This window comes from Amborella trichopoda, chromosome 7 (assembly GCF_054954075.1).
Source record: "Amborella trichopoda isolate Santa Cruz 75 chromosome 7, AtrichopodaSantaCruz75HAP2 v2.0, whole genome shotgun sequence".
Lineage (NCBI taxonomy): Eukaryota > Viridiplantae > Streptophyta > Magnoliopsida > Amborellales > Amborellaceae > Amborella > Amborella trichopoda.
In genome coordinates, this window is record NC_142342.1 from 8,577,989 (window position 1) to 8,604,908 (window position 26,920).

General features: G+C 36.8%; 1 protein-coding gene and 1 long non-coding RNA gene across 2 annotated transcripts; one reads left to right on the forward strand and one right to left on the reverse strand.

Moving 5' to 3' along the window:
- Nucleotides 1–750: 750 nt before the first annotated feature.
- Nucleotides 751–1,968, reverse strand: LOC110008102 (uncharacterized). Its single transcript, XR_016060027.1, has 2 exons — nt 1,771–1,968; nt 751–1,471 (listed from the first exon to the last, which is right to left on the reverse strand). It is a non-coding gene; the product is annotated as an uncharacterized LOC110008102 (long non-coding RNA).
- A 22,873-nt stretch (nt 1,969–24,841) lies between these two features.
- On the forward strand, nt 24,842–26,777 carry LOC18444144 (cytochrome P450 71A1). Its single transcript, XM_006854322.4, has 2 exons — nt 24,842–25,772; nt 25,856–26,777. Exons 1-2 carry the CDS (start codon nt 24,849–24,851, stop codon nt 26,465–26,467), a joined length of 1,536 nt encoding a protein of 511 aa, XP_006854384.2. The 5' UTR covers nt 24,842–24,848; the 3' UTR covers nt 26,468–26,777.
- The last annotated feature ends 143 nt before the right edge of the window (nt 26,778–26,920 follow it).

Here is a 26,920-nt window from a genome sequence, read left to right on the forward strand (position 1 = left end):
ACTTGTAAATGATCTAGACTTAAGAAAAACAAATTATTTTTAACAAAAAATTATTATATTCCGGCTAGATCACATGTATCCTTATTTCAAAGGCCCCCTATCTTTTGTAAGAATTGAACCTAGGACGTAGCATTACATATGATCAAGCACTAACCATTTAAGCCCCGGCTCTTTTTCTTTATAAGGAGCACTCTAACCAATGAGAGAGTGAAGAAAGAGAACAAATTTTTTAAAATGCCTCTTGTACAATAAAAACAATAACTAGAAAATCACTGGCTCGTGCTCAAAGTTACCGAAGTCACTCGGACCTTAGGCCACTTGTCCTAAAAATCTTGTATTTTATTAAGGGAGATTCGAGTGGGTTGCTTAATCAGATTTGCCAGAGTTGGTTTCAGATTAAGAATCATGACTCTGGTAAGTCAAAGCTTGAACCTACAAATGAACTTCTATGAACTGTTTTCAATTTCTAAGATTTTCTTTTACTGTTGGCAGGATTTCGAGTAATTCAATCCAATCTTTCTACTAATCCACAATTTCTGCGAAATAAGGTGACTGTTTCCTAGTTTCTGGTGTTACACTGGTAAGTTACATGACATGGAGACTGCTTATTCCAACACACTTTTGGATTTTGTTGATTTTCAGAAGTATGAAAGTGTTTTTCTAAAAATGTTATAGATTTTTGAAAAAATATCTTTATATATTCTGTTTTTAAGGTTTCATTTCACAATAGACTTGAAGTTTTAAAAGATATTTTAGGACATAAAAATTGTAGATATTATTTCTTCTAACCCATTGAGCTAATTTAAATGTATTTTTTAAGCCAAATAAATCTAAAAAGATATGCCTTTACTAAAAGCAATCCTCCGGACTTTTTTTCTTACAAAAAGAATGTTTATAGTTCTTACATGAAAAAAAAAGGACGGCGATTGCGGTGTATTTAGAGAGAGAGAAATGCAACGGATACTGCATATTTAGAGAGAGAAAGCAATGTTTCACTGTATACTCCTCCAAAAACCAGTGTGCATCTTCTCCCACCATCTCCTCCACCTGCTTTTTCGATGACTTTTCCGGCCAATTTTCGGCAATTTCCGGCCAATTTTCTGGCCCAGTTGGGGCTGGTCTTATAGGGTGAACCAGCAACTCCGATCGATTAGGTATAAGCACATCCTTCTTGCCCTTTTTCTCTCGCTTCTTTCTCCTCAACGCTCTCTTGCATAGACTTGCTGGTAATTTGACCATGGCTAAAACCAAGAGATTGACGAGGCCGCAAGTACAACAACTGCAAACAGCAGCGCAAGAGGCCATGGTTCCTCACGCTGTCTCTGCAAATCTTGAAGCCGAAGAGCTCTCTTTCCCCAACAACAATTGACGCCGGCCTGAATCCGGTCGTGAAACCAGAGGTGGAGCCATTGATGGATGGAGAATCAGGGTGTTTGGCTTCCATATTGTTGAAGATCCGAATACCCAAAACCTCAATTTAATCGATTATCGAATATCACACCCTCAATATCAAGTATATAAAATCGATGATCCAATAATAAGCTCAAGGATCATGCGCAACAATTTAAGAAAATAAATTAGAAATGAAAAACATAGTCATGAGAGAAAATTAGAAAGACAAACCATAACACCAATTTAATGTGGTTCACCCCGTAGGGCTACGTCCACGGGCAAGCCGGCAAGTATTTCACTATCAAAAGAGAAATTTACAAGGAGATACAATGTTACCTTAAAAGGAGAAAATTGATGAAAAACCATCACAAAAAATACCTTTTTTATGATCATCCAAAAGAACACGATATGCACTGCCTCACTTCGGATAATCCAAGAATATAAGCAACACACGCTCATACCATCCCTCCAAAAAATAAGACAAAAACATTCTTCTTCACCGCATCTTTTTCAACACAACCCAAGAAGCCCTAGCCCCTTTTCTAGAGAGAGAGGAGTTCAAGAACAAGAAGAATCGTGTGTCATAGAAAACCCTTTTGTTTTTGGCTTTTACACAAGCCACTTAATTACAGTGACCAAAAAGCCCCCAAACAAATGATAAAAGACAAAAGCATCTATCATGTGATTTTTCTATCACTATTCAACAATTTCTACTTTGATAGTAAATCACCTATTTGCCTTGCTGATAATTCCCTTTTTACTTATTTGTGAAGCCTAGAGAAGTTAGGCTCCATTCCAACTTCTCTATTGGAACCGTCTTCGTGAGCACATCCGCCACATTTTCCTTGGTTCCAACTTTCACCAAACGAACCAAACCATCTTCAACAACTTGTCGAACATAATGGTATCGAACTAGTATGTGCTTCGTCATCTTGTGATAAACGAGAATCTTAACCAAATTAATGACACTCATATTATCACAAAGTATTTCCATGGGCTTAAAATTGATACCCAATTCTCCTATAAGGACTTGAAGCCAAACCGCTTCTTTTCTTACTTCGGTTGCCGCCATGTATTCCACCTCGATGGTGAACAATGCCACCGCTGATTGAAGCTTAGACATCTAACTTATCGGCCCATTTCCAAACTTGAAAACATAGCCGGTAGTTGATATTCCTCTATCAAGATCAGCGGTCTAATTTGCATCAACATAGCCTTAAATCTGCCCCAAGCCTTTGCTAAATGCCATGACATAATCACTCGTACCTCTCAAATAACAAAGCACACATTTTGCACATTCCTAATGACCTTTTTCGGGATTTGCCAAAAAGCGACTCAAGACACCAACCAAATATGCTATGTCTAGTCTAGTACACACCATGACAAACTTTAGGCTTCCCACAACACTTGTATATGACACCTTAGCCATATTCTCTTTTTCATCTACGTTCTTCAGACTTTGCTTGGAAGACAACTTAAAATGAGGAGCTAATGGAGTTTTCACCGGCTTTGCCTTGTTCATGCCAAACTTTTCAAGCATCTTTCCACAAAACTCTTTTGTGAAAGTGATAAAGTCTTACTCCGTCGATCTTTTTGGATTTCAATTCCAAGTATTTATTTTGCCTGCCCGAGATCTTTCATTTCAAAACTCTTGCTCAAAGATGCATTGAGCTCATCAATCCTAGTTTTATCCTTGCATGTCAAAAGCATATCATCAACATACAAGACTAAGATTAAATAAGAACCATCAGAAAAAATCCTTATGTAAACACAATGGTCATAATCACTCCTATGGTATCCAACACCAATCATGAACATGTCAAAAGTCTTGTACTATTGCCTTGATGCTTGCTTGAGTCCATATATGGATTTCTTCAACTTGCACACTCACATTTCTTTTCTTTTTTTAAAAAATCCTTCCGGTTGTTGTATGTACACTTATTCTTCAAGTTTACCATGCAAAAATGTCGTTTTTACATCCATTTGTTCAAGTTCCAAATCATGCAATGCAACAAGCCCAAACACCAACCTTATGGAGTCTAACTTGACAACTGGGACAAATATTTCAAAAAAGTCGACACCTTCCTTTTGTGCAAACTCATTTGCAACTAGCTTTGCCCTATACCTTTCTAAACTTCCATCAAACCCTTTATTGATTTTGAACACCCACATGCAACCAACCACTTTTCTACCATTTGGCAACTCTACAAAATCCCAAAGTCTTGAGTTCACATTTCATCTTCCATGGCCTTTTTCCAAGATATGGAATCATTCCATTCCATAGCTTCTTGGTAAGTGCTTGGTTCTTCATTCTTAATAACCAAAGCATTTAGTACTTCAGGATCTACATAGTCCCTAAACCATTCGGGTGGACGAATTACTCTTGTAGACCTTCTTGTCATGGATGGTGCAAATTCTTCATGGGAATCACTTGGTTAACCAACTTGCTCTTCTTCATCAATGACTTATTCATGGGTGCTTCTTCCAGCATATAGCAGTCACTAGATGATGTGACATAAGGTTGAAAATCAATTTCTTGAGTGTCATTATGAGATTCGTTCATTTTTTTAATCTCATTTTCTATATCTCTTGTCAACACGGATGACTCATCAAAATCCACATCTCGGCTTGTAATTATCTTTTGAGCACTTGGATCCCATAACCGGTAGCATTTCACACCTTTCCTATATACAACAAAAATGTATTTCTTTGATTTTTGCTCAAGCTTATTTATTTGACAACTAGGAATTAAAACATAAGCATCACAACAAAAAATCTTTAAATCAAAATAATCACAAGGAGTTCCGAACCATACCTTTTGTAGTGTTTTCTCCCCCAAAGCTACGGCTTCGGCCCATAGCTCTTGTTCTAATCCGGCATTGCTCAACATGCTTCTTGCTTGCTCCATTAATATATGATTCATCCTTTCTGGAACACCATTTTGTTGGGGAGTGTAAACTGTGATGAACTGTCTCTTGATTCCTTCATCTTTACAAAAATTTTTAAACTCATTGGAATTGTACTCCTTCCCATTTTCGGTGTGAAGTGTTTGATGTTGCGCCTCGTACTCTTCTCAACTTCGGTCTTAAAATGCTTAAAGGCCAAAAATGCATCACTCTTTGATTTAAGAGTGGCCACCCATACCTTCCTTGAGAAGTCATCTATAAAAGAAATAAAATATAATATACAATTATATGACATTATAGGTGAGGGCCCCCATAAATCCGAGTGAACATAATCAAGTATTCTCTTACTTGTATGGCTTCCGACTTTGAAAATTCGTCTATGTTGTTCCCATAGACATAATGCTCATAAAATTCGGATTCCCCAAATTTTGTGGTGGGAATTAGCTTCCTCTTCATCAAAATCTCCGTATCCTTTTCACTCAAGTGGCCCAACCTCATATGCCATAAGCATAGTGGAAGATCATTACTCTCTACTACCAAATTTACCGCATCATCAACAACGGAGCTTCCCAATAGCTTATACAAGTTCCCAACTCTAATACCCTTGATCACAACAAGAGCACCCTTAGATACTTTGAGAACTCCCCATTGTTTGATGAATTTATAGCTATGGGAATCCAATAAAGAAAGAGAAATTAAACTTTTCTTCAAGTCCGATATATGTCGAATATGCTCAAGTGTACGGATACTTCCATCATACATCCTTAATTTCACCATACCAATCCCAACTATTCTACTACTTGATTATTTCCCATCAACACGGAACCACCATCACATGGTTCATATGAACTAAACCATGACTTGTGTGGACACATATGATGTGTAGCACCACTATCCAAAATTCAATTTTGATGGAATTTGGGATTGCTACCCATAACATAAACCTATTCTTCAATAAAATTAGATGCAGATTCCTCCCCTTGATTCCCCTCATTTTTGGACTCATTAGTTTCCATCCCCAACAAAACAAACTTCTTTCTCGACCTTTAGACTTAGATCGACCTTTCGACTTAGATCTATAAAAATTTCGAGAGGAATTACCTCTCTCACTTGAACGACCACTTGAAAAGTGCACTTTCAATTCCGGTTCTCCAATATATGCCTTTTTTCGGAGTTCGTGGGCAAGCAAAGCACTAGTCACCGTACTTAAGTCAAGTGAATATTCTTTAGTGCAACTTAATGTTGTCACTAAATTATCATCAGATTCCGGTAAAGTACATAACAAACTTACTCAATTGTCCTCATCTATTATTTTTTCACCAACACTATCAAGCTCGCAAATAATGTTATTGAAAGTATTCAAATGATCAGAAACTTTTGTCCCTTCTTTCATCCTTAAACTAAATAATTTTTTCTTTAATAGAATATGATTCGTATGAGACTTGTTTTGATAAACACTTTTCAATTTCTCCCACAAGCGCTTTGTCGTCTTCTCTCCTACTATATTGAATAAAAGCTTATTTGTTAAGCACAATCAAATTGTAGCCATAGCCTTAAGGTCCATTTCCTCCCAATCCTCATTACTCATAAACTCCGGTTTTTTTTCTTTTCGAGTAATGTTTTGTATAACCCTTATTGGACCAAAAGATCATGAACTTGAATTTTTCAAATCTCAAAATCATTTTGTCCATCTAATTTCTCCACCTCAAACCGATTACTCGCCATTTTCCAAAGTATATTGTACAAAACCTAATGCTCTGATACCACTTGTTGAAGATCCGAATACCTGAAACCCTAATTTAACCAATCATCAAATATCACACACTTAATGCCAAGTATGTAAAATCGATGATCCAATAATAAGCTTAAGGATCGTGTGCAACAATTTAAGAAAATAAATTAGAGATGAAAAATATAGTCATGAGAAAAAATTAGAGAGACAAACTACAACACAAATTTAACGTGGTTCACCCCATAGGGCTATGTCCACAGGCAAGCCGGCAAGTATTCCACTATCAAAAGAGAAATTTACAAGGGGATACAATGTTATCTTAAAAAAAGAAAATTGATGAAAAAACATCACAAAAAATACCTTCCTTGTGATCATCCAAAAGAACACGATTTACCCTGCTTTTGAATAACCCAAGAACATGAGCAACACACGCTCATACCACTTCTCCTAAAAATAGAACAAGAAGATTCTTCTGCGCCCCCTTCCCTTTGTCAACACAATCCTGGAAGCCCTAGCCCCTTTTCTAGAGAGAGAGAGGAGTTCAAGAACAAGAAGAATCATGTGTCATAAAAAACCCTTTTGTTTTTTGCTTTTATACAAGCCACCTAATTACAGTGATAAAAAAGGCCCCAAACAAATGATAAAAGACAAAAACATATATCATGTGATTTTTTTTATCACCATTCAACACCGGTCACCTGAGAATGAGTCTCCAGCTAGGAATCCATCGCTGAAATCCCTGACTAGGGTTAGGGTAAGATCGATCCGGAAATTAACATTTTCGATGAGAATATGGTCGGAGTTTTGGCCACAACGGCCCATCCTCCCAAACTTCTAGAGAGAGGCTTCATGGAGGTGAGAGGTTACGAGAGGGTAAGGTGTTTCAAGAAACACGGGAGGAGAGAGAGGGTGAGAGATATGCGAAAATATAAGTGAAAAGAGAGAAATGATTGGGTTTAGAAAGAACATGTCTTTCTCACATTTGTTTAAGTTAAAAAATAGATTTGATGTGACCAGGAATTAAAAGATATTTTTTGAAACATTAGGCTTATCAAGAAATGATACTTGAAAAGAGTGGATATGAAGATAGTTTCCCTAGATTTTTTGTATAGAGATTTCATGATCTCGAGAAGGTTTATTTATATAAAAACATAATGATGTTTTTCATATTAAATGGTCGTCTGAATGACTATCAATTGGACCTTGCCTTCACTAATAAAACAACATATTGTCAACACAAGCATGTATAAGCAATTCTTTCAAAAATTTATTTATAAGACAATATGAACACTCACAAGCAAATGGCAGCAGTAATCATGTGTGGGAACATTCCATGTATGAACTTTTGCGAATCCTTGCTGAAAATATTGTTGAAGTCTTTTTTTCATGAGCCCAAAATGCCAAGATAAATAATCCACAGGATAATTCTTTAGACAGATGTTGGAAGTGAATCTTGGGTTTTTATCTTATGGAGTATATTTGCAGGCTTCAAAGGAAATTTTGGTTGGTAAATCCCTTTTGGAAGACGGTTTGTTGTGATTGATGGAGGTTAAAAATAACAAGGGTATATCTCATTAACAATTATTATAGATCCAAGATAACCTAAATAATCAAAATACAATTTTCTTTTTCTTCAGAAAAAAAAAAATCTAGATATAATTAATTGGATCCTGAAATTTCCCCCAAAAAAAAAAGAAAAAAGACACACAAGCGTTTTGCCCAAAGAGTTAATGTATAGTATGCTCTCGAGGGAGCATAGTATACATGCTCATACATAACTATCTTTCTTCAAATTCAAGATCCATGTTCATTGCTGTTTTCAAATTAACTTAGAGTGTTAAATATAGATCGATGAAGCTATGTATGGTCCTCCGCCTATATCGAGTTGCAAACGTGCAAAACCACATAAGAGCTCGTATAAATTTGTTTAAACATTTTGAGGGCCTCATTACAACCGATCCAAGGTTTGAGGTAGGGAGTTGATAATTTTGATTGTTTGTATCTTCCGTTTCTATAGTAAATATGCACAACCAATCTCGTGAAATTATTCTTTAACACTCGGATTCATTAAACGAAAGAGTTTATATCAGGTTGACACCTTAAAATGTACAGTTAAAATGTAGAGTTAAGGTGCAAATATAAAATCCTTGGAAAAAAGTTGTTTTGATGTGAAAACCATCCACTTTATCATCTTGATACCGATATAATAGATATGGATAAAAAGAGAGATTTCAAGACCTAAAAATAATGTATCTCGCAACAAAATATCTAGATTGTCTATTTTCAATATTTTCATGTGTCTACAGATCTGCTTGATTTCAATCATTTTTGAAGTTTAAAATTTTATTATAGAAACAAAAATAGATTCTTGCGCCATCTTGAGAAATTTCGACACCAAAATTGCTTCTCATGATAAACTTTGGAGGTGCACCTTAATTTAATTATTTAAGGTTGCAGCCTTATACAAACCACACCATTAAATGATGGTGAAATTTCCTTACTGGAACGTAATATTGTTTTTCTCCTTCATAGACAAGATCATTTATGTGTTGGCCCAAATATAGTGGATCTTTCTGATTTTTAAAAGTAAATAGAGCTATAGTGATATGCAAATTGAGTTCTGAACTCAACTAGAAAAATCAGCAAACACATAACATATAACCCTTTCTTTTCCTATAAAAAACATTCTAAAAAATCTTACTGTAATTTTTTTAGGACTCTAAAAATGATGCACAAAGATCATTGCACAAAATAATCAAAACCCAAAATTGACTGCAATTATTGTAAAAACCTCATCCAAGCAACCCTAAGCTAATTTTCAGCAAGCATATACTCATCAAAACTAAACATAAAATCATACCAACAACCTCAAAATGATGTGTTATAGTTTCTCCTTGCTCATGCAAACTTTTCCCTAACTTTAAATTAATATTTGAGATACAAAATATAAATAAAATCATAATACAAATTCACCAAATTAGTAGAGATTTGAGAGAGAAAACCATTGGGAGTGTGTTTTCCATCAGCATATTGTAGATGAGGGCAGAGAAGCTTGTTGCAAAATAAGGGTTAACAAATGATCTAGAGAGAGAAAGTGTTGTGAGAGGGAAGACGGTGCTTAATCTTATCCTACGATGCTGGAGGGCTCTCATAGAGATGAGATGTATGTCCTTGTGCTCAGCTCACTAGGAAGCTTACGAGAGAGAAAGAAGTTTTAGAGAAAGAGAAGCTCGTGCAAGGTACCTAAGCCTCTCCAAACCCTTTCCCATATATAGCCACTTGAAGGAAATTCAGAGAGATACTTATAGATAGAGAATGGTCAGATGTTGCCTCTCAATAGCCACTTGTTTCTCTCTTCACGTAGCTCCTTTTTTTTTTCTTTCTAAATTTATTGTTCTTTTTAAAATACATTTTAAGTGGGGTAGAAAAAGAAAATAAAAAAATTAAAAACACCTTTTCTACCACATTATATAAAATTATTCTTCAACTTAGATGGCTTTCAATAAATGATTGTACAAATTGCAGTACATTCATCCACCGTTGAATAATTACACTGAATTCAACATAAAAAGAAAAAAAGAAAAATAATTATGAATCTATCATACCTAAGAATGAACTACAGCTTAGATATATTTGGGTATGGGAATCTTTTGGAGTGGTGAAGGTTGTTAAGTATATGTGGTCATTAAAAGCCTTATGAGTACTTGGAATTGAACTCTTGATATAATGGAACATGAACTAAGTGGGTGTGCGGTCATGTATGGACCATACTAAGCAAACAATGTTTGCTGATACTGGATTGAGCTTGATGTGCTAGGCCAGCACGGTTGGGAAAAAACTATGTTACATGAGTATAAAGATTAAACCGATAAGGGTTATAATGAGCCATCCCTAGATGAGGTCGGAGTATGCCCAGAAGAGTGAGCCGAGGGACCGTGTGACTCTTGTGTGTGATGCAGGCCTTCAAAGACGGGGGCTAAAGCCTCATCCACGTACTATCACACGACATATACATATGATAGCTGTTTTCCGGAAAGTGAACTACTTTTCAGGGTGAAACTTGTATATGTGTGAGAGATAATCCCTATGAACTATAGAGCTGTGGATTACATTAGGTCTAGGTGGCATTGGTATGTCTCTAGGGGAGAACCTGAAATCTATATACTGGGATTACAACCTCTTGCCTATTGGTTAGATTTTGGTGACCCACTAGTGAGCCCCTACATGAACTGTGTGGGTCATGAGCAACACTAGGTTGGTTTTAGAAAGGAAGTGTGGATTGTAGTCCATAGTAGAAGGTGGAGTGTCCCAGTGTTTGTTTATTAATTTTTAAACTATATGGATCATTTTCCTATCAAATGTAGTTAATTATGTTTTTTTTTTATGATATTTTATTCTTAGAATTGTTATTTGAATTTTTTATAGATATCTGAGTATTTTATTCATAAAATTTGGATTTATAAAAAGAGAAATATTGATTTGACATTGATTTAAATATTCAAATAAATGCTAAAAATATTTGTTTGATTTTAAAATTATTTAAAATTACATGGGGGCCCATTTGTACACATGGGCCCACCGTGGCAAGTTGGTGAGGGCCCATTAGTTGCCATCATGGGTGGCATGCCCCACCTCTTGGAGCTTTCCTTTTATATGTTCAAGCTTATGACTTGAGAGTAAATATAGCCTATGTTTTGTAAAGCTTGTGCTTTGAGGAAGTTTTGAAATTAAATAAGGCATGTGTGAAGAGGCTTATGCATGAGTATATTATAATTGATATTTTCTTTATTTATTTTAATTGATAGAAAAATGGTTTAAGAAATAGGAGATAAAGGTTGTAGCACATTTCATATAGTCTTGATGGCCTATCTATGGAATTGAGGGCTCATATCTCTCACCCCACAAATCACCCAAAATCAAGGGTACATATTCAATCTCAAACTATAAAAAACCCTAAGAAATCCTAAAAGCACTTGAAACATTATATAGAGGGATGGACCCTATCCAATATTCTCTACACCAATTTCTCTCTCTCTCTCTCTCTTATGAAAAATAGGGGGTACGCCCCACTTAGAAGGAAACTCTCTCTCTCTCATGGAAACTCTCTCTCCCATTTTGTTGGGTTTGCACTCATGGTGTCTTGATATCTCTCTCCTATCTAGTTGAGTTAGGGCTAAACGGTGTAAGGTGTAGAAAGAAGATGATATCTCTCTCAACTAGGTTATCAAGGGGTTCTACCTAAGTTTGAGATTTGTGATTGAAATGAGATCTTGTTCCATTAGAGGGTTTGGCCTAAACTTGCTTTCTCGAGATTGAGATTGAAGGTTGACAATTTATCCCATGCCATCGGAAGCTGATGACTTGGTGTGTGGTATAAGAAGCCCGGTTGAGATAATTTATGACACTCTCTTTATTGTTTCTTGTCATATTTACTCATTGTGTCTTTTATTATTCACAAGTATAGTTTGTGTCTTTATTTGGTTATTAAAAAGAAGGTTTATAGTGACATCAAGTTTTGAGATCCTAAATTTATTTCTTTTATTTCTTTTGAAGTTGAATTAATGTAAAAGGACTACTTGTGAGTGATCTAAGCCGTGAAGAAAGAGAAAAAGAATAGAAAAAGAAGAAAAAAAAAAGAATATATATACTCCGGCAAGAACACATAAAGTCTTTATTTCATTAGTATCAGAGCAAGATTAAATGCAATCTTCAAGGAGGCCTGCAACGACGACTTGTAGAATCAACAATAAGCTTGGAGTCGCTTTCAATAACAAGAGGTCTATAATTCATTCCATTGCCAATGAAATACCCGTCTCAAGTGCATAAAATTCGACTGTGTTATATCTAGTACTTGCTAATGCAGAAGGAAGCAAAATGGAAAATATAGTTAGCATGAAAAATGGGGTTTGGAAATCAAATAATCTTTCAAGTAATGAATATGAGCAATCCGCTCAAGGCATAGGGGTCAGGGAGGCGGGTTTCACTTGACATCTAACGTTCCATTCCTACTAGGTTCACATTGATACTCAAAACACAAGAAAAGAGTGCAAATGATGAATTATGAAATTTGATAATCACAATTGGAAAACTATATGAAAAAGCATATAAAGAGACAATTTACTTTGGGAGGCCACAAATACTCTTGTCCATCAAATTTCAAATCAGATGGTTATAAGATTGTCATTGACTAGACACAAAGTTCAAAATGTTTTTATCAAACTTTGCATAAGCCATCCACTTTGACAGGTAATGGGTATAAATAATTGTTACCTCCTTGTAATAAAGATAAAGGGTCTCATAGTATACAATCCCAAATTATAATATAGAACAAGTAGCTTATAAATACTAGGGAAAGGTTTCTATACTTCCCCTACAGCATAGAAGATCTACGCTTCCCCTATCATCCAGCCATCCAATTTTGATCAAGTGAGTCACTAGTCGTTTGTTCCTAGATCCAACGCCTCAGAGTATTATTTTTATTTCTTTTTAGTACAAACTATATGAATATAAAATTTGGTACGTGTCATCTTCTCATTGGGGCGCACCAAATAATAAAATTGATTTTTCGAAAGAATATAATGACCAAAATACCCTTTAAAACTTTCAGGGGTATTTTGGTTATTTTATTTTATTGGGAATATTTTTTTTATATTTTTTACAAGTGCAAGTCTAATAGAGGATTGGAAGCCCAAAATTTGGTGTCAAACTATTTCATATAAAAAATTAAAAATAAAATAGTGTAGAGATGTGACATTGTGATTGGGATAATCTTAACCCTTCATTCAGAATGGACGGTTGAATAAGGGGAAGCATATAAGTTTTATTTGGCAGGGGAATCATAGAAAACTTGCCCTAAGTACCAACCCAATACGTCTCCTCAACTATCTTTTGCCAACCATTGATGGTTGATGCCAGCCTTTTTTTTATTGAAAGTTCATGAAATTTTATTGCTTTAGAATGAAATTACAGATTCCGAAACAGATACATCAGAAAGAGTAGTACCACCTTTGGCAAGAAAATCTGCCAAGGCATTCGCCTCCCTATAAACGTGAACAAAGGAAACATAGAGGGAAGAGGATAAATCCAAAACTTGCAACAACAACAGTTTTAGTTCCCACGAGAGAAGTTGTTCCTTCTTGCACCTCAATATCACATTAAGAGAATTCCCCTATAGAACGAACTCATGCCCCAATTTCCTATCCACAATAGTACGCAGACCAAAAAGAAGGGCAGAGAGTTCAACGAAGTTAGTAGTCTGAATACCAAGAGGACCTGCATAAGAAAGAACCACATTTCCATCCCAATTTTGAATCTTACCTCCAAAGCCAGATACACCCGGGTTGCCTATCGAGCTGCCATCGAAATTTAATTTATATACCCCCTGTGGTGGTGGAAACCATCTCCCTTTAGGCCTACATTTAGTGAAATTCAAGTGGAAGATATCACCTAAATTTCTTCCAACATCTAATTCAGTGATATCCTGCCCCTCTGGAGTAATCGAAAGAAAAGATCAAATACAGTGCATAATTCTATCCAAGACCTTTTCACAAGACAAAGTCACCCCTTTGAAGACTCTCTTATTCCTCTCTTTCCAAGTTTCCCAAAGCATGACTCCTTTAACAATTTGCTAAGTAATAGCCCCCAGCTTCGGAAGTGGAACTGAGAGGCCCTCTATTATCCCCACTACTGAGAGGGGCATTACCAATGCAACTCCCAACTTCGCGAAAAACCATCTCCAAATATGGCTAGCAAATGTACAATGTAGGAACAAATGGTTACCTGACTCCCCATCCGCCTTACACAATAGGCAAATATTTGGTAAAATCTTTCCACACTTAATGAGATTATCAATAGTGAGCACTCGATCTTGGGCCGCTAACCACAAAAATCCTTGAACTTCAAAGGAAGAGGCCACTTCCAAATCCGAGCAAGAATTGGCTTAGACTATCTTACCCTATCATGAAAGAGCAAATAATACATGGATTTAACTGAAAAAAGGCCATTCTTATCAATTTCCCACGCCACTTCATCATTTGCATTCAAAGGAATATAAACATCTTCCAGCATCTTAAGAAGGCCATAAAGTTGAGAGAAGAGCAAATCAAGACTTCTATTACATGGAAGATCTATATTCCAGACTATTTGGTCACCTCGGCGAGCATAATTGGCTGAGACATATGTATCTTGATTAACCACTATTTGAAACAACAATGGGAAAAGTAATTTTAGAGGAGAATGCCCTTCCCATTTATGATGCCAAAAGGAGATATTACTTCCATTGCTTATACACCATCTAATATCTCTATGGATGAATCCTTTACACAACTAAATAGCCTTCCAACAAACTGACATACCTGTGGTTCCTCTCATTGTCCCTAGCCACATGCCGAATTTATCAACACTATACTTTGAAATGAGCACCTGGTACCAGAGATAGTTTTTGAGAGTCAGACTCCTCCACCACCATTTGCAGAGCAGAGCATAATTAACCAACTTGATCTTTCTGATGCGAAGGCCTCCTTCCTCCCTTGATGTACAAACTCTATCCCATCGCAGAAGGTAGAACTTTTTCTTATCTATCGAAGATCCTCAAAGGAAGTTCCTCTTCATAGACTCAATCTTCTTTGCCACCGAAGTAGGGATCTGAAGAATAGACATCTGATAGATAGGCAGGTTTGATAAACATGCCTTAACAAGCGTAATTTTGCCCCCAAAAGACAAATATTTGAACTTCTAAAGATCTAACTTCATTTGAATGCGCTGAAAAATTTTGTCCCATACTGCAATGGGGAGACTACCAACAGATAAAGGTAAACCCAAGTACGTAATATGAAACTTATCCATCTTGCAACCAAATTCTTGAGCTAAAAGAGAAACATCATCTTCTATGCAATTAAGGCACACCATGCTAGTTTTTGTAAAATTTACTTTTAAGCCTAAAGCCTTGTCACAACACTTCAAAAAAACAACAATATTGGATACTTCAGTTCTCTAAGCTCCACAAAACAAAAGCGTGTCATCTGCATACCGAAGATGAAAAACGTAAGGGCCATCATTAGGAAGCTGAAAACCTGCAAAATGACCATTACACATTACATTGGAGAACGTTAAACTGAAGCATTATGCGTAAATTACAAAGAGGAATGGGGAGAAGGGTCTCCTTGACGCAGTCCACTGGTGGCTTTAAAAAAACGAATCGGACTACCTTTATAGATAACCGAGAAGTGTGCCGACGAAATGCATCCCAAAATTCACTGTCTCTACTTATTACTGAAACCCATATTTCTCATTATTTCAAGTAAAACCTTCCACTCTACTCTATCATACGCCTTCTCCATATCTAATTTATTGACCACTCCAGGATTACCATCAATAATTTTAGAGTGCATGCATTCTTGTGCTACTAATACATTATCAGTGATCGATCTATCCATCATAAAAGTCGTTTGTGGTCCAGAAATGATTTAAGGTAGGGCCTCCTTAAGTTTCACAGTCAGGGCCTTAGCCACTATTTTGTAAAGGCTCGTGAGCAGACTAATAGGTCTAATATCTCCCAAAGTAGCTATCACTGATTTCTTTGGTATTAGAGCAATAAACGTAGAATTCACATCCTTGAACAACTCCCCTCTCCTCAAAAACCCCCTTATCATTTTTAAAAGCTCTGAATTAATAAGACTTCAGAACTTATAAAAAGAGATAAGAGGGAAACCGTCCGACCCACTTATCACTAGGTAAGGCAAAGTCCGCCTTTATTAATTACTCCATCGACACCTCCCTATCTAAAGTCGAAATAAAGTGAGGTTGGATAACTCTAAAACCCACCATGCTGAACTTGGGTACGTGAGAGACCTACAAAGAGAATGCCCACTGAAAGTGATCAACAACAACTTGGGACATACCCTCACTGACCTCTTGATCAACCCCATTTACAGACAAACCAGAAATATCGTTTTGGTGTCTCCTTGCATTGGCAATAGAATGTAAATATTTTGTGTTCAAATGCTCTTTCCTTAAGCCACTTGACCCTCGACCTTTGTCTCCAGTATACTTCTTCCACCCTCCTAAACTCCTGTAACTGATTGAGTTTTTCACTTCTCTCCACCGCCAACTCCTCAGACCATTCACCATTCTGATGCATCACAAAGTTCAGGTCCTCTATAGAGAGTAGAAGCGCATCAATCTTGCACTTCACGGAAGAATACTTTTACTTTTTCCACTTCAAGAGTTTATGTTTAATATTTACCAGTTTTTTATGGAGTTGATAACCAAGTGATCTAGTGGTGACTGAGTTCTCCCATGTGTTTTTTATAATTTCTGAGACCTCTTTCGCCTTTAACTAAGCAATTTCAAACCGAAAAGGTCTAATACCACGAGAGCAACCCTTAAAGGTTAACAAAATCGGAGGATGGTCAGAAGAGAGTCTAGGGAGAGCTCTCACAGAGGCCAATGGAAAAAATTCTGACCACTCAGGGGATACCAAGAACCTGTCAATTTTTTATATCGAAAGCTTGATAGAGCTTCCATTGGTCCAAGTGTATTTAGCCCCTACTATTGGATAATCAATAAGAGCATTTTCTTCAATAAAACAATTGAATAAACGTATCGAAGATGAAATAGAACCCCCAACAAGACTTCTTCCGGCCATCTTGTAAAATTAAAATCCCCCCTAAGACAAATAGGAAATTGAAACTATGCAATAACCTCCGACATATCAGAAACAAAACAAATTTTTTGAGCCGAAGTTTGTGGTCCATAAACATTTATAAGCCCCCATTGAAAATCAGCTTGAGGACCTACAAAGCCAACAAGTAAGAAAAAGTATTCTTTAACAACTGAAAGGGAAAGAAAAATAGATGGGTCTCATAAAATCCAAATCCCCCCGACTGTCCTACTACATTAATACCCACAAAGTCTACTGCTCTATGACCCCACACCTCCCTTACCCTAGACAAAGTAGGGCTAGGGATTTTGGTTTCTTGTAAAATTAGAGCAGTAGGTCTATATTTACCTACAAGAAACAAAACATCTTTTTTTCTTTTGGGATCACCAAGACCCCTCACGTTCCAAGACAACACTAACATAAGAAATTAAGGATGAGAAGAACCTGAGCCATCCTCCTTTGGCCCAAAATAGAATTCTTCAAGCAGCAGTGCCTCCTTCACAGTTTCTCCATCACTCTCCTCCGATGACGATGAAGAAGAAGAAGACTCAACCTCATCAACTTCCACATCTCTGGTCACCACACCACTTGCATTAGCCTGTTTTCCACACACAAATAATATCACAGACGATCGCGTGCGCGTCATAAGGCTTTTACCCCTCTTCTTCTTAGATGCTACGTCCTTCATGGGAGTGACATCAAAGACACCCCCATCTCTAGTACCTTGATTTCGCTTCTTCAACGAGCCCCTCTGGATTTGTTCCGCCTTAAATTTCTCCATAAGATCCTTAAAAACGACCCCTATGGGAAGGTCGAAATCCATGCCGCTATCAAACACCATAGAACTCACTACTTCTTTAGCTGCCTTGCTATCATCGTCTAGCAAAGGATTTGGTGCATAATCCTATCCTTCATCAGCATGATCATCATTTGCCTTTGAGAAGCCTAGCTTAACCTTGGATAGGTGAAGGAGCAGAGGCTGCTCCTCCCTGATAATAGAAAGTGGGGTAGCATCCTCTGAGTCCAAAGTAGCCAGAGCTAGATTTCCATCTTCCGAAAGATTGTTCTCCTCCTCAGTAGAGGTCACCACAGGTTCTACATTCTCGTTTGCCTCCATCTCCTCAATTGGCTTGACATCCTCTTCTATAATAACTAGGGCCAGAGGGTTAATTGCAACTGGATCAAAAGGCAGTCGCTAAGAGACGCGCTTCTTCCTGACAACCCTGCGAAAACACAATGGATACATGGCAACGAGAAGAACAAACACTACCTGAGATGCCACTTCCTGTCGCTGCGTCTCTCTCAAAAGAGCTTCCCCTTTGTTGGACTTCCCGATGGCTCTAAGTTGCAGTAAGGGAGATAAAGAAATGCTTTAGATAGCGAACATTCACCACCTCTTACCGCCAATGACAAGAAAGCCCAATTGCATAGTACTGTCGAGTACAGCAAGTCCGATAAACCCGTAGCTTTATCTTGACAGCCTGATGACCCTTCCACTCCCTCATCATCAGTCCCACTGACTTTACGTCCTCTTTCCTTCATGACTTTATTCGGTAGCCCCTCACATACCTTACTTGGAGCCTCAACAAACCTTTGTAGACTTTCAGGAGAGTCAACATCCGTTGAATGTAACGCAAGCGTAGAAGGCGCTAAATGACCAGTTGGGATCCACCGTTTCTTTACTTTTAACTTTTGAAATTTTAGAGTGCCTAAACTTTCAGGGTCGTTCCAACCTAAACTAATCTGAACTGAGTTTTACGGCATAGATCTACGATGGCTAACCACTTCTTGCCATCCATTTTTACCATTGAGCTCAGTAGCAATATTCTCAACTTTTTTAATAATGGCTCCTTCTACCCTGACTTCTGGAACTACTGTACCCCACTTTTAAAGTTAAAAATTTAGGAATGATGAACCCCTCTAGATACATACCCTCACAGATCGAAGATCAACTCCAGAAAAAGCCAACTTCTCTACGTCACAAATGCTCTATATTTGTTAGCAAGAAGACGAAAAGTAGAGATGGACCACGCATGAATAGAAATATCAAGAAAGCTAACCCAAGCAGTACTTTTACTAAGATATGATTGATGCGAATGGGGTCTCGAAAGATCCAAAGACAACAACTTCCCTCTAACCCGAACACACCTGTTTCTTAACGCTAAAGCAGTATCTTTACTCGAATGAAGAAAAAAGATGATCTTATTATCACCCACAATATTGACTTTAAGCACATAAGACGAACTCCATCTAATGACCCTGCAACAATTTCGAGCATCATTTGTCACCAAGAAAACGAAGGCACGACAACCAAGTATATTAATAACACCCTTAACCTTAGACTTCACTCTCAATCCATGGGGCTCTTCTCTGATAAAGCTTCCTCGTATTCTTCCTTTTTTATATATATATAAGCAAAAACCAATGTTACTTTGAGCTGGAAAAACAACAAATAAGGTCAAAGTGATTCTCCCTGCGAATGAAATGAATCTCATTTCTGCCTCAAATCCAATAGAAAAACCCCTTTTCCAGCAAAAACCGCATCAAATTCCAACCAAATGTCTCCAAATTCAGGCCCTCATATAAATCCAGTCAAGGTCCCTTTAAAATCTGGCCACAAACGCTATAACCAGCAAAAAATAGCAAAATTTAGTCAAATGGGCTGGAAACTTCCTTTCCAACAAACACACGCTAATTCTTGGCTTTATAACACCCTAGATCTGCAAATTCAAAGGTGCAATCAAAACCCTATATCTCCATTAAAGAGAGGGAGAGATCAAACTAGAGAGAGAAAGTTTGTGCCGAAAAAGGATTAGGCCAAGTGCACTTCTCAGCGAACTCCACTCCTCCGTGTCCTTGGCATCTTGTCTTCCCCCCCCCCCCCCCCCCCTCTCTTTATGAAACCCAAATCTCTTTGATCCATGGCTTTGGGTGCTCTGGTTCTTCATCAAGTGAGTTAGAGCAAGAGCGAGAGAGGCCTCAATGCCATTGATGCCACTATTTCCAAAACTTGAAATCCATTTTTTTCTCATATCCATCCATCTTGATGTCAAGATTGACGATGGCAGCCTTTTGCTATCCTTTTACTAGTCTTGTAATTTTCCACTTTGGGTGGACGAACTATTCATCTCTACCCTCTCTATAGTCATGGGAGGGTTGAGGTGACATGTAGTATGCCACTGTGTGCCACCGTGTTGAGGTGACATGTTTTTGGAAGCTGCGTGTGCCATTGTATGCAAATGGTAAAACAATATTTGCAAACTTGGCCGATCCAACTTGGAACTGGCCAGTTACACCCAATGTTCGCAAAACCGGCAGGTTAGAGCTGGAATAGGCCGGTTAGATCACTACCGGTGGGATGGTGACTCCTGTTAGGACTGGTTTTGGTCAGAAATTAGTGAATATTAATATTTGATCGATTTTAGCTAATTGCATTATCATATTTTTAAACTCTTTTTACTATTTTTTATTTAATTAAAACTTAATTTAAGTTGTTCAACTAGCTAACGGATCGATTTTGACAAAATCAGACCATTTTTTTGCAGTAGATCCATACATGAAGTTTTCAAATTTATTTATGGGCTTCATGTTATAGATAACCAATTTACTACACTCAAAAGTAGGAAGCATGTGGAGTTGAAAGGACTATAAAGTGTAAAACACTATATAACGAATGGTGGCAAGCATGCGCTCTTCGATAACATGGGTTGTTCTGTTGTGGTTGGGTAGATCAGTGGGAATTACGGCCCGTTTAGAAATAGTTACTAGTTTTCGAATGCTCTAGTGGGAATGAAAATCTAAACTGAAAGCTGAGGCTCGAGTGGTGCTACCACTATGACTTCAACCCCATTCCTAATAACATGGATTTTACGATTCAAACAAGCCACGCTTTGAGATTGCCAAAGGTTTAGTGCTTTGAATGTGGCGGAAAATACGCAAAGATGTTCGAATAGGCCACAACAAGTGTTCCACATGGTCTAAAATTTGCCAGTTTAATCGGCCACTGAACAATTTGATGTTCCAGTAGAAAATTAAAAATATAAATAATAAATGGAAAAACTTAATATAGAGCTGAGACTCTAAGCAATCAAATTAGAGCCCACCTCAAAAATTTCACTAGAAACGGTTATTTTGATGATGCTAAAATATCTTCAAATTGATCATCTGGACATTCAAGATGCATAGACATGAGAAAAGAATTAGATTTCAAGTTTTAGAAATAGTGCATCTTGTAACGTATTTTTGGATCGTCAATTTTCAAGATTTTCAAGTTTTTATAGATCTACTCGATCTACACTATTTTTGAAGCTTTAAATTTATAATTAAAAATGAAAATATATTTTAACGCTATCATAAAGATTTTCAGTATTGAAACCACATTTCTCGACATTATTTGAAGGTTTGCTTTACATTATTTAGAGTAATATAAATGATAGAAAACTCAATATCTGATTTTTATAACTATCAACAAGAGCCTCAGCTCTATACAAACCGCATCCATAAATAAAATAGTTGCAAATAGCCATCCATTGGGAATAATATCAATTAGAGAGAATCAGGCTGATTCCTTCTATGAGTTGGCTGATTCCGATTTGGATCAACACTTTTTAAAACCCAATACTTAATGTTCTACAAAAACACATGTGAAAATACATGCTATCCAACTTATATACACTTAAATAGCATTAAATGATGACAATTTTTAAAGCCCAAAACTTAATGTTTAATAAAACAATGTAGAAACGCGTGCTATCTCACTAATATCACTTGCCAAGATAATTTCATCTGAAATGCTTCTCTCTCTCTCTCTCTTTCCTTCACCTTTTTTAAGACAATGTTACTTATATATTGATTAAAGGATCAATACAAACTTTTTAATACATCAACGTTTGCAATGTCTGCATTTCAACTCCCTTCTTGATAAGGCCATCAATTTCTGAATTTGCTTCTCGATACACATGTTAAAAAGATGATTATATAGCCGAACATGAATCGAGAATTTTCAACAACTTCCTTCTCAAGCGCCATCCATTGGACTTAGTTGGAGAATTTCTCGTCTATACATTTATGTGGGTTTTATATGGTTATGTTATGAGGCTATTTATTTTTGGGACAAGGTCACAATCATTTTTTTGACCTCCTTATATAAAAAATAGGATTTTATTAGGGTATTACTATACATAAAATAGTTTTTTAATGTGGTCAACCTTTTTTTTCTGATACTTAATACCATTAGTAGGTAATTGATAGCTAAACCCTACCATTAGTAGGTAATTGATAGCTAAACCCTACCTATTTTATCATTTGTTGTAACTTGTAACCAACGCCCTATGCTAAATATTTGATCATTTGTTGTAACTTGTAACCAACGCCATATGCTAAATATTTCTAAAGCATTTATTTATGATTTCAAATTTCAAACATGTCATTATTATCTAGAGCCAGCCATTCAAAAAAATTATTATTTAGGATCAAGTGCGTATTGTAAGTTCAAATATTGTCTTTTTTGACTCACATGTTTCACGTGATCCATACATTAAGATTGAATCGTACTGAGCCCATGAGGGGAAAGATTCCCCGCTCTTTTGGGAACATATTTTGGAAAAATCTCAACTTAGGAGTATCTTTAGGACCTAAAATCTTGGGGATTTAACTTGCTCAGCAACAAAAAAAAAAATAATAATTTCCTTATTATAATATCATTAAAGGGGTTAGAAAATTACAAATTACAGTGTTGGAAAAGACAAATGCTTCAATAATTTTATTTCAAAAAAAGCTTTAAATGAATGAAAGAAGTATCTCTTTGAGAGTAAAATTATCAAAGTACCCTAAACTATTTTGGCTTTCCAATACCAAATAGGGGCAATTTGGATATTTTTTACGTAAAAGTATTTGATTAATATAGAAATTTAAATGTATAGACCTCTCAACGTAATGTATATTGTTTTAACACATTTCGTGATATTGTAAAGGGCAATCCTTTTTTTTTATTCCCCCCCCCTAAAAAAAGAAAAGGAAAATCATGTACTCTATGTGCCTAAAAAAAAGTATATATCCAAAGATTGAACATGGGACTATCAAATTTGGGCAGGCAAGATCTAAATGTCATGAACTCAAAATCCCCATATCTTTTATCTAGGGATTGATCATATGTATTTTAAATGGGATTGTATACTATGAGAACATTTATCTTTGTTACAAAGAGTTTACAATTGCTCTCATCTGTTAGATATCAAATTATATGGCTTAAAATGCACACAAAGTTCGAGAAGTTCCCTTTTGAACTTTGAGTTTAGTTAATGATACAATCACAACAGCTCAATTTGAAAGTTGATAGACAAGAATGATTTTGACCTCCTTGTATTAAAAGTATATGGTCTATTATAAACTTTTTCATTTTAAATATAAAATCTCACTGTGTATTAGATTCTTTTACCTCTTTTACCAAATGCCCTTTTATCCATTTCCTATTAATCCCAATAATCCCAATAAGAAAAAGACAAATAAATAAAATCGATAAACAACTTACTTGAATCTGTCTTTAAATCACATGAGGGACTTAAGGTTCCATACCAAATCCTATAGACCAAGCTATACGGTGACATGCAACCTTGTGAGTCCTCTTTGATGAGTCTCATTCATCTTAGATGTTGCATTTTTATGCTGCCTATTTCTCTTGAGGGGTTAATCTCTTTTTATAGAGAACTATTTTGGTTTGTAACTCTCACATTCATGGTCTATAGAAGTTGAGATCCAACGATAACTCCTGCTTAAATTCCCTTAGGTGCAGGAATTAGGATTAATAAGTTGTCATCAAACTGTTAATCCTATGTAATGAGCTAAACCTGTCATTAATCCACTAATGACTTCCCATAATAGGATGTCATCCAAGCATTTCCGTAATTTGATAAAAGATATTTGAAAATTAAATAAATTTTGTGTATCTATAACATGAAAACAAATTCTTACAAAAAATCCAAACACACCGCTGCGGGTTTCCTTCAGTGTAACATCCTATTAAAGCAATATAGATCCAAGTATGGATCCAAATACACAATATTGCCTCATGTTAACCACATAGGATTTCATATATACTTCAATATGGATTTTTTACCATTATTAAAAAATAAAATTTCGGAAAAAAATGGCCTAATAGGCCACATTTCCAACATTTCCACTCCTACATGCTTCGGAAACGAACACCCATAAACACTATCATCCTCAACCTACAACAACGAGCTGCAGACACCGGCTTGAACATGAGTTGGATGAGAAAGAATGAAATTAAGCCGTCTTCACCACCCCCAACATTGTTCTACCAACATTGTGATCTTCTCCATAACATACAGACATGCAATGAACATAACATAACATAGTTGTATTGGTGCGGTCCATACAAGGTGTCAACCGTAAACACTCAAAAGGCAATCCTCTTATTCCTGCTAAAAGACGTATTTCCAGTGCTGGAAACCTTACAATGACTCAGAAATCTATTTTAACCCCTAATTGCAAAATTTAAAGCTATATTTATCAGACCTATAAATGCTTGAAAAATTTGAAAACGAACTTTCTAAATAATATGTTACAAGATTTACTATTTTCAAGATTTGAAATTCTTTTCTTTAAATAAAGATTCATCTTGGAGACAAAAAATTCAATTGTGGGGTTTTTTTGACATCTGAACAACCTTTTCAAGTGGATTTTTGCCGCATAATATCGACACTTTATACAAAATTTTTCCTAGTTTTATATGGGAAATGCCTCTTCTGAGGACAAATTGGTTTAAGGAATCCTCAAGTTTTATTAAACATGCAAAGCTAGTCCTCATACTAGGTATTTTTTAAGGCCTCTAACTGTTAAAGCATTACCATTGCCAGATACAACGGGTCATCTCTTAAGAAAAAGGTTTTCTTAATTCCCTAGCAAAGCCAGGTGCGGCTCGTTTTTCTCCCACAAACGTTTCAATGGTTTCGTTGTTTTATTTTCTTATGTCACTCACCAACTAGGCAATTTTTTAGCATAAAATGAAATAATTGGACCTTGCACAGTTGTAGTGGAGTTTCACACTTTCTTTATAAGATTGTGATGGGAGATGCAGCAACTTCCACCCTCTATTTATTATATATGGCACACTCCAAGCTCAACACCAGCAAGAGCTATGCAAAATATGGGTGCCCTTTGGCCATGGATCCAAGCCTGCTTGGCCATTGTTACATTGATAGAGATCTTGTGGCTCCTTCTGAGGAATAGGAGCACCAAAGAGACCGCAAGGCTCAACCTCCCTCCAGGCCCTCTTGGGCTTCCAATCATCGGAAACTTGCACCAGTTAGGATCGTTACCTCATCGATCCTTTGCAAGTTTGTCGTGGAAACATGGCCCGCTCATGTTCTTACAGTTGGGCCGTGTTCCCACCCTGGTGATTTCCTCTGCCAAAATGGCTAAGGAGGTGATGAAAACACAAGACTTGGCTTTTGCAAGTCGGCCATTCCTTGTCGCTGCTAATCGCCTATGTTATGGAAGCACCGATATGGCTTTTGCACCATATGGTGATTACTGGAGACAAGTAAGAAAGATCTGTGTGCTACAATTACTCAGCATAAAGAAGGTGCAGTCGTTTAAGCTGGTAAGGGAAGAAGAGGTTGCTAGCATGGTTAGAGCCATCTCTGGCTCTTTTGGTGGTGGCCCTGTGAATCTGAGTGAGGCATTTTATACCCTCGCTAACAACCTAATATGCAGGGTTGCACTAGGCAAGAGTTACTACTCTGAAGGACAGCAAAGGAAATACGATTTTCGCAAGATTGTAGGTGAATTTGCAGAGTTGTTGGGAGCCTTCTGTGCTCGTGACTTCTTTCCCTCTATGGGGTGGGTGGATATCGTCACCGGGATCAGAGCCCGGCTCAACAACAACTTCAAAGACTTGGATGGTTTCCTTGATGAAGTGATCACAGAGCACCAAGGCAAGGAGGTTCCTGATCCTACAACCAAGCAGCAGTCCGACTTTGTCGACATTTTGTTGCAGCTCCAAAAGGATCCAAGTCTTGATGTTCCTCTGAGCATGGACAACATCAAAGCTATTATATTGGTTAGCCTCAGACACAAGCCTATGCAATCCCATCGTTGTTAGATTTTATCCTAATAACTAACCTGTGTTTGTGCACACTGCAGGATATGTTTTCTGGAGGAACCGAGACGTCGGCAACCACTTTAGAGTGGTTGATGTCTGAGCTCATCAGGAATCCGATCGTAATGAGGACAGTTCAAGAAGAATTACAACGAGTAGTGGGAGGAAAAGGCAAGGTATTTGTTGAAGAAGAGGATCTTCATGAGTTACAATACCTTCAATCTACAATCAAGGAGACCCTTAGGCTATATCCTCCAGCTCCCCTTCTGGTACCACGCGAACTAAGGGAGAAGACTACGATTAATGGACACGATATCCCTGCAAATACTAGAGTCTACATAAATGCTTGGGCCATAGGTAGGCAGCATGATTCATGGGAGAGAGTTGATGAGTTCTTCCCTGAGAGGTTTATGAACAATGACATTGATTTCAAAGGACACGATTTCGAGTTCATTCCATTCGGGGCTGGACGAAGAGGGTGCCCAGGATATCATTTTGCCCTACAAATTGTGGAACTCGCAGCGGCAAATCTCCTCCACTGCTTTAACTGGAAGCTTCCCTCTGGGTGCCAAGGTCTAGACATGGCTGAATCCTCTGGGCTTACTATGCATAGAAAATCTCCTCTAATGCTTGTTGCCACTCCACGATGTACTTAAATTATAGGAACATTGTTAAATTTGCTAAAGTGTATTTTTTAGAAATTATATTAATCTTTAGTTATTTTATTCTGAGTGATGTAGTGAGGTTGTATTTGTAAATTTGTGTACTAAGAAGTTATGAAACTATTAGGTGGTTAGAAATTATTGTTGCAAGTGAGTAGTTATTTTAGTAAATATGGTTATAAGAACCTCTATTTAAAGAGAGGTGTATGATGAGAAAATCAATTACATGTGTATAAAGTGTAATACCTTTGTGTACTCCATTTTCATATTGTTGGAATGAAAGTTGTAATGATGTTGTGTACCCTATTTTTCCTATTTTAAAGGGAAATTTTCTTTGGCCCCATCCTGATTGTTTTTCTTTTATTTCATTGGTTGTGAATCTTGGGCTAGTGTGATATTGTTACGCTAATTGCAAAATGATAATAATTTTGTTAATCTTGCCGATGG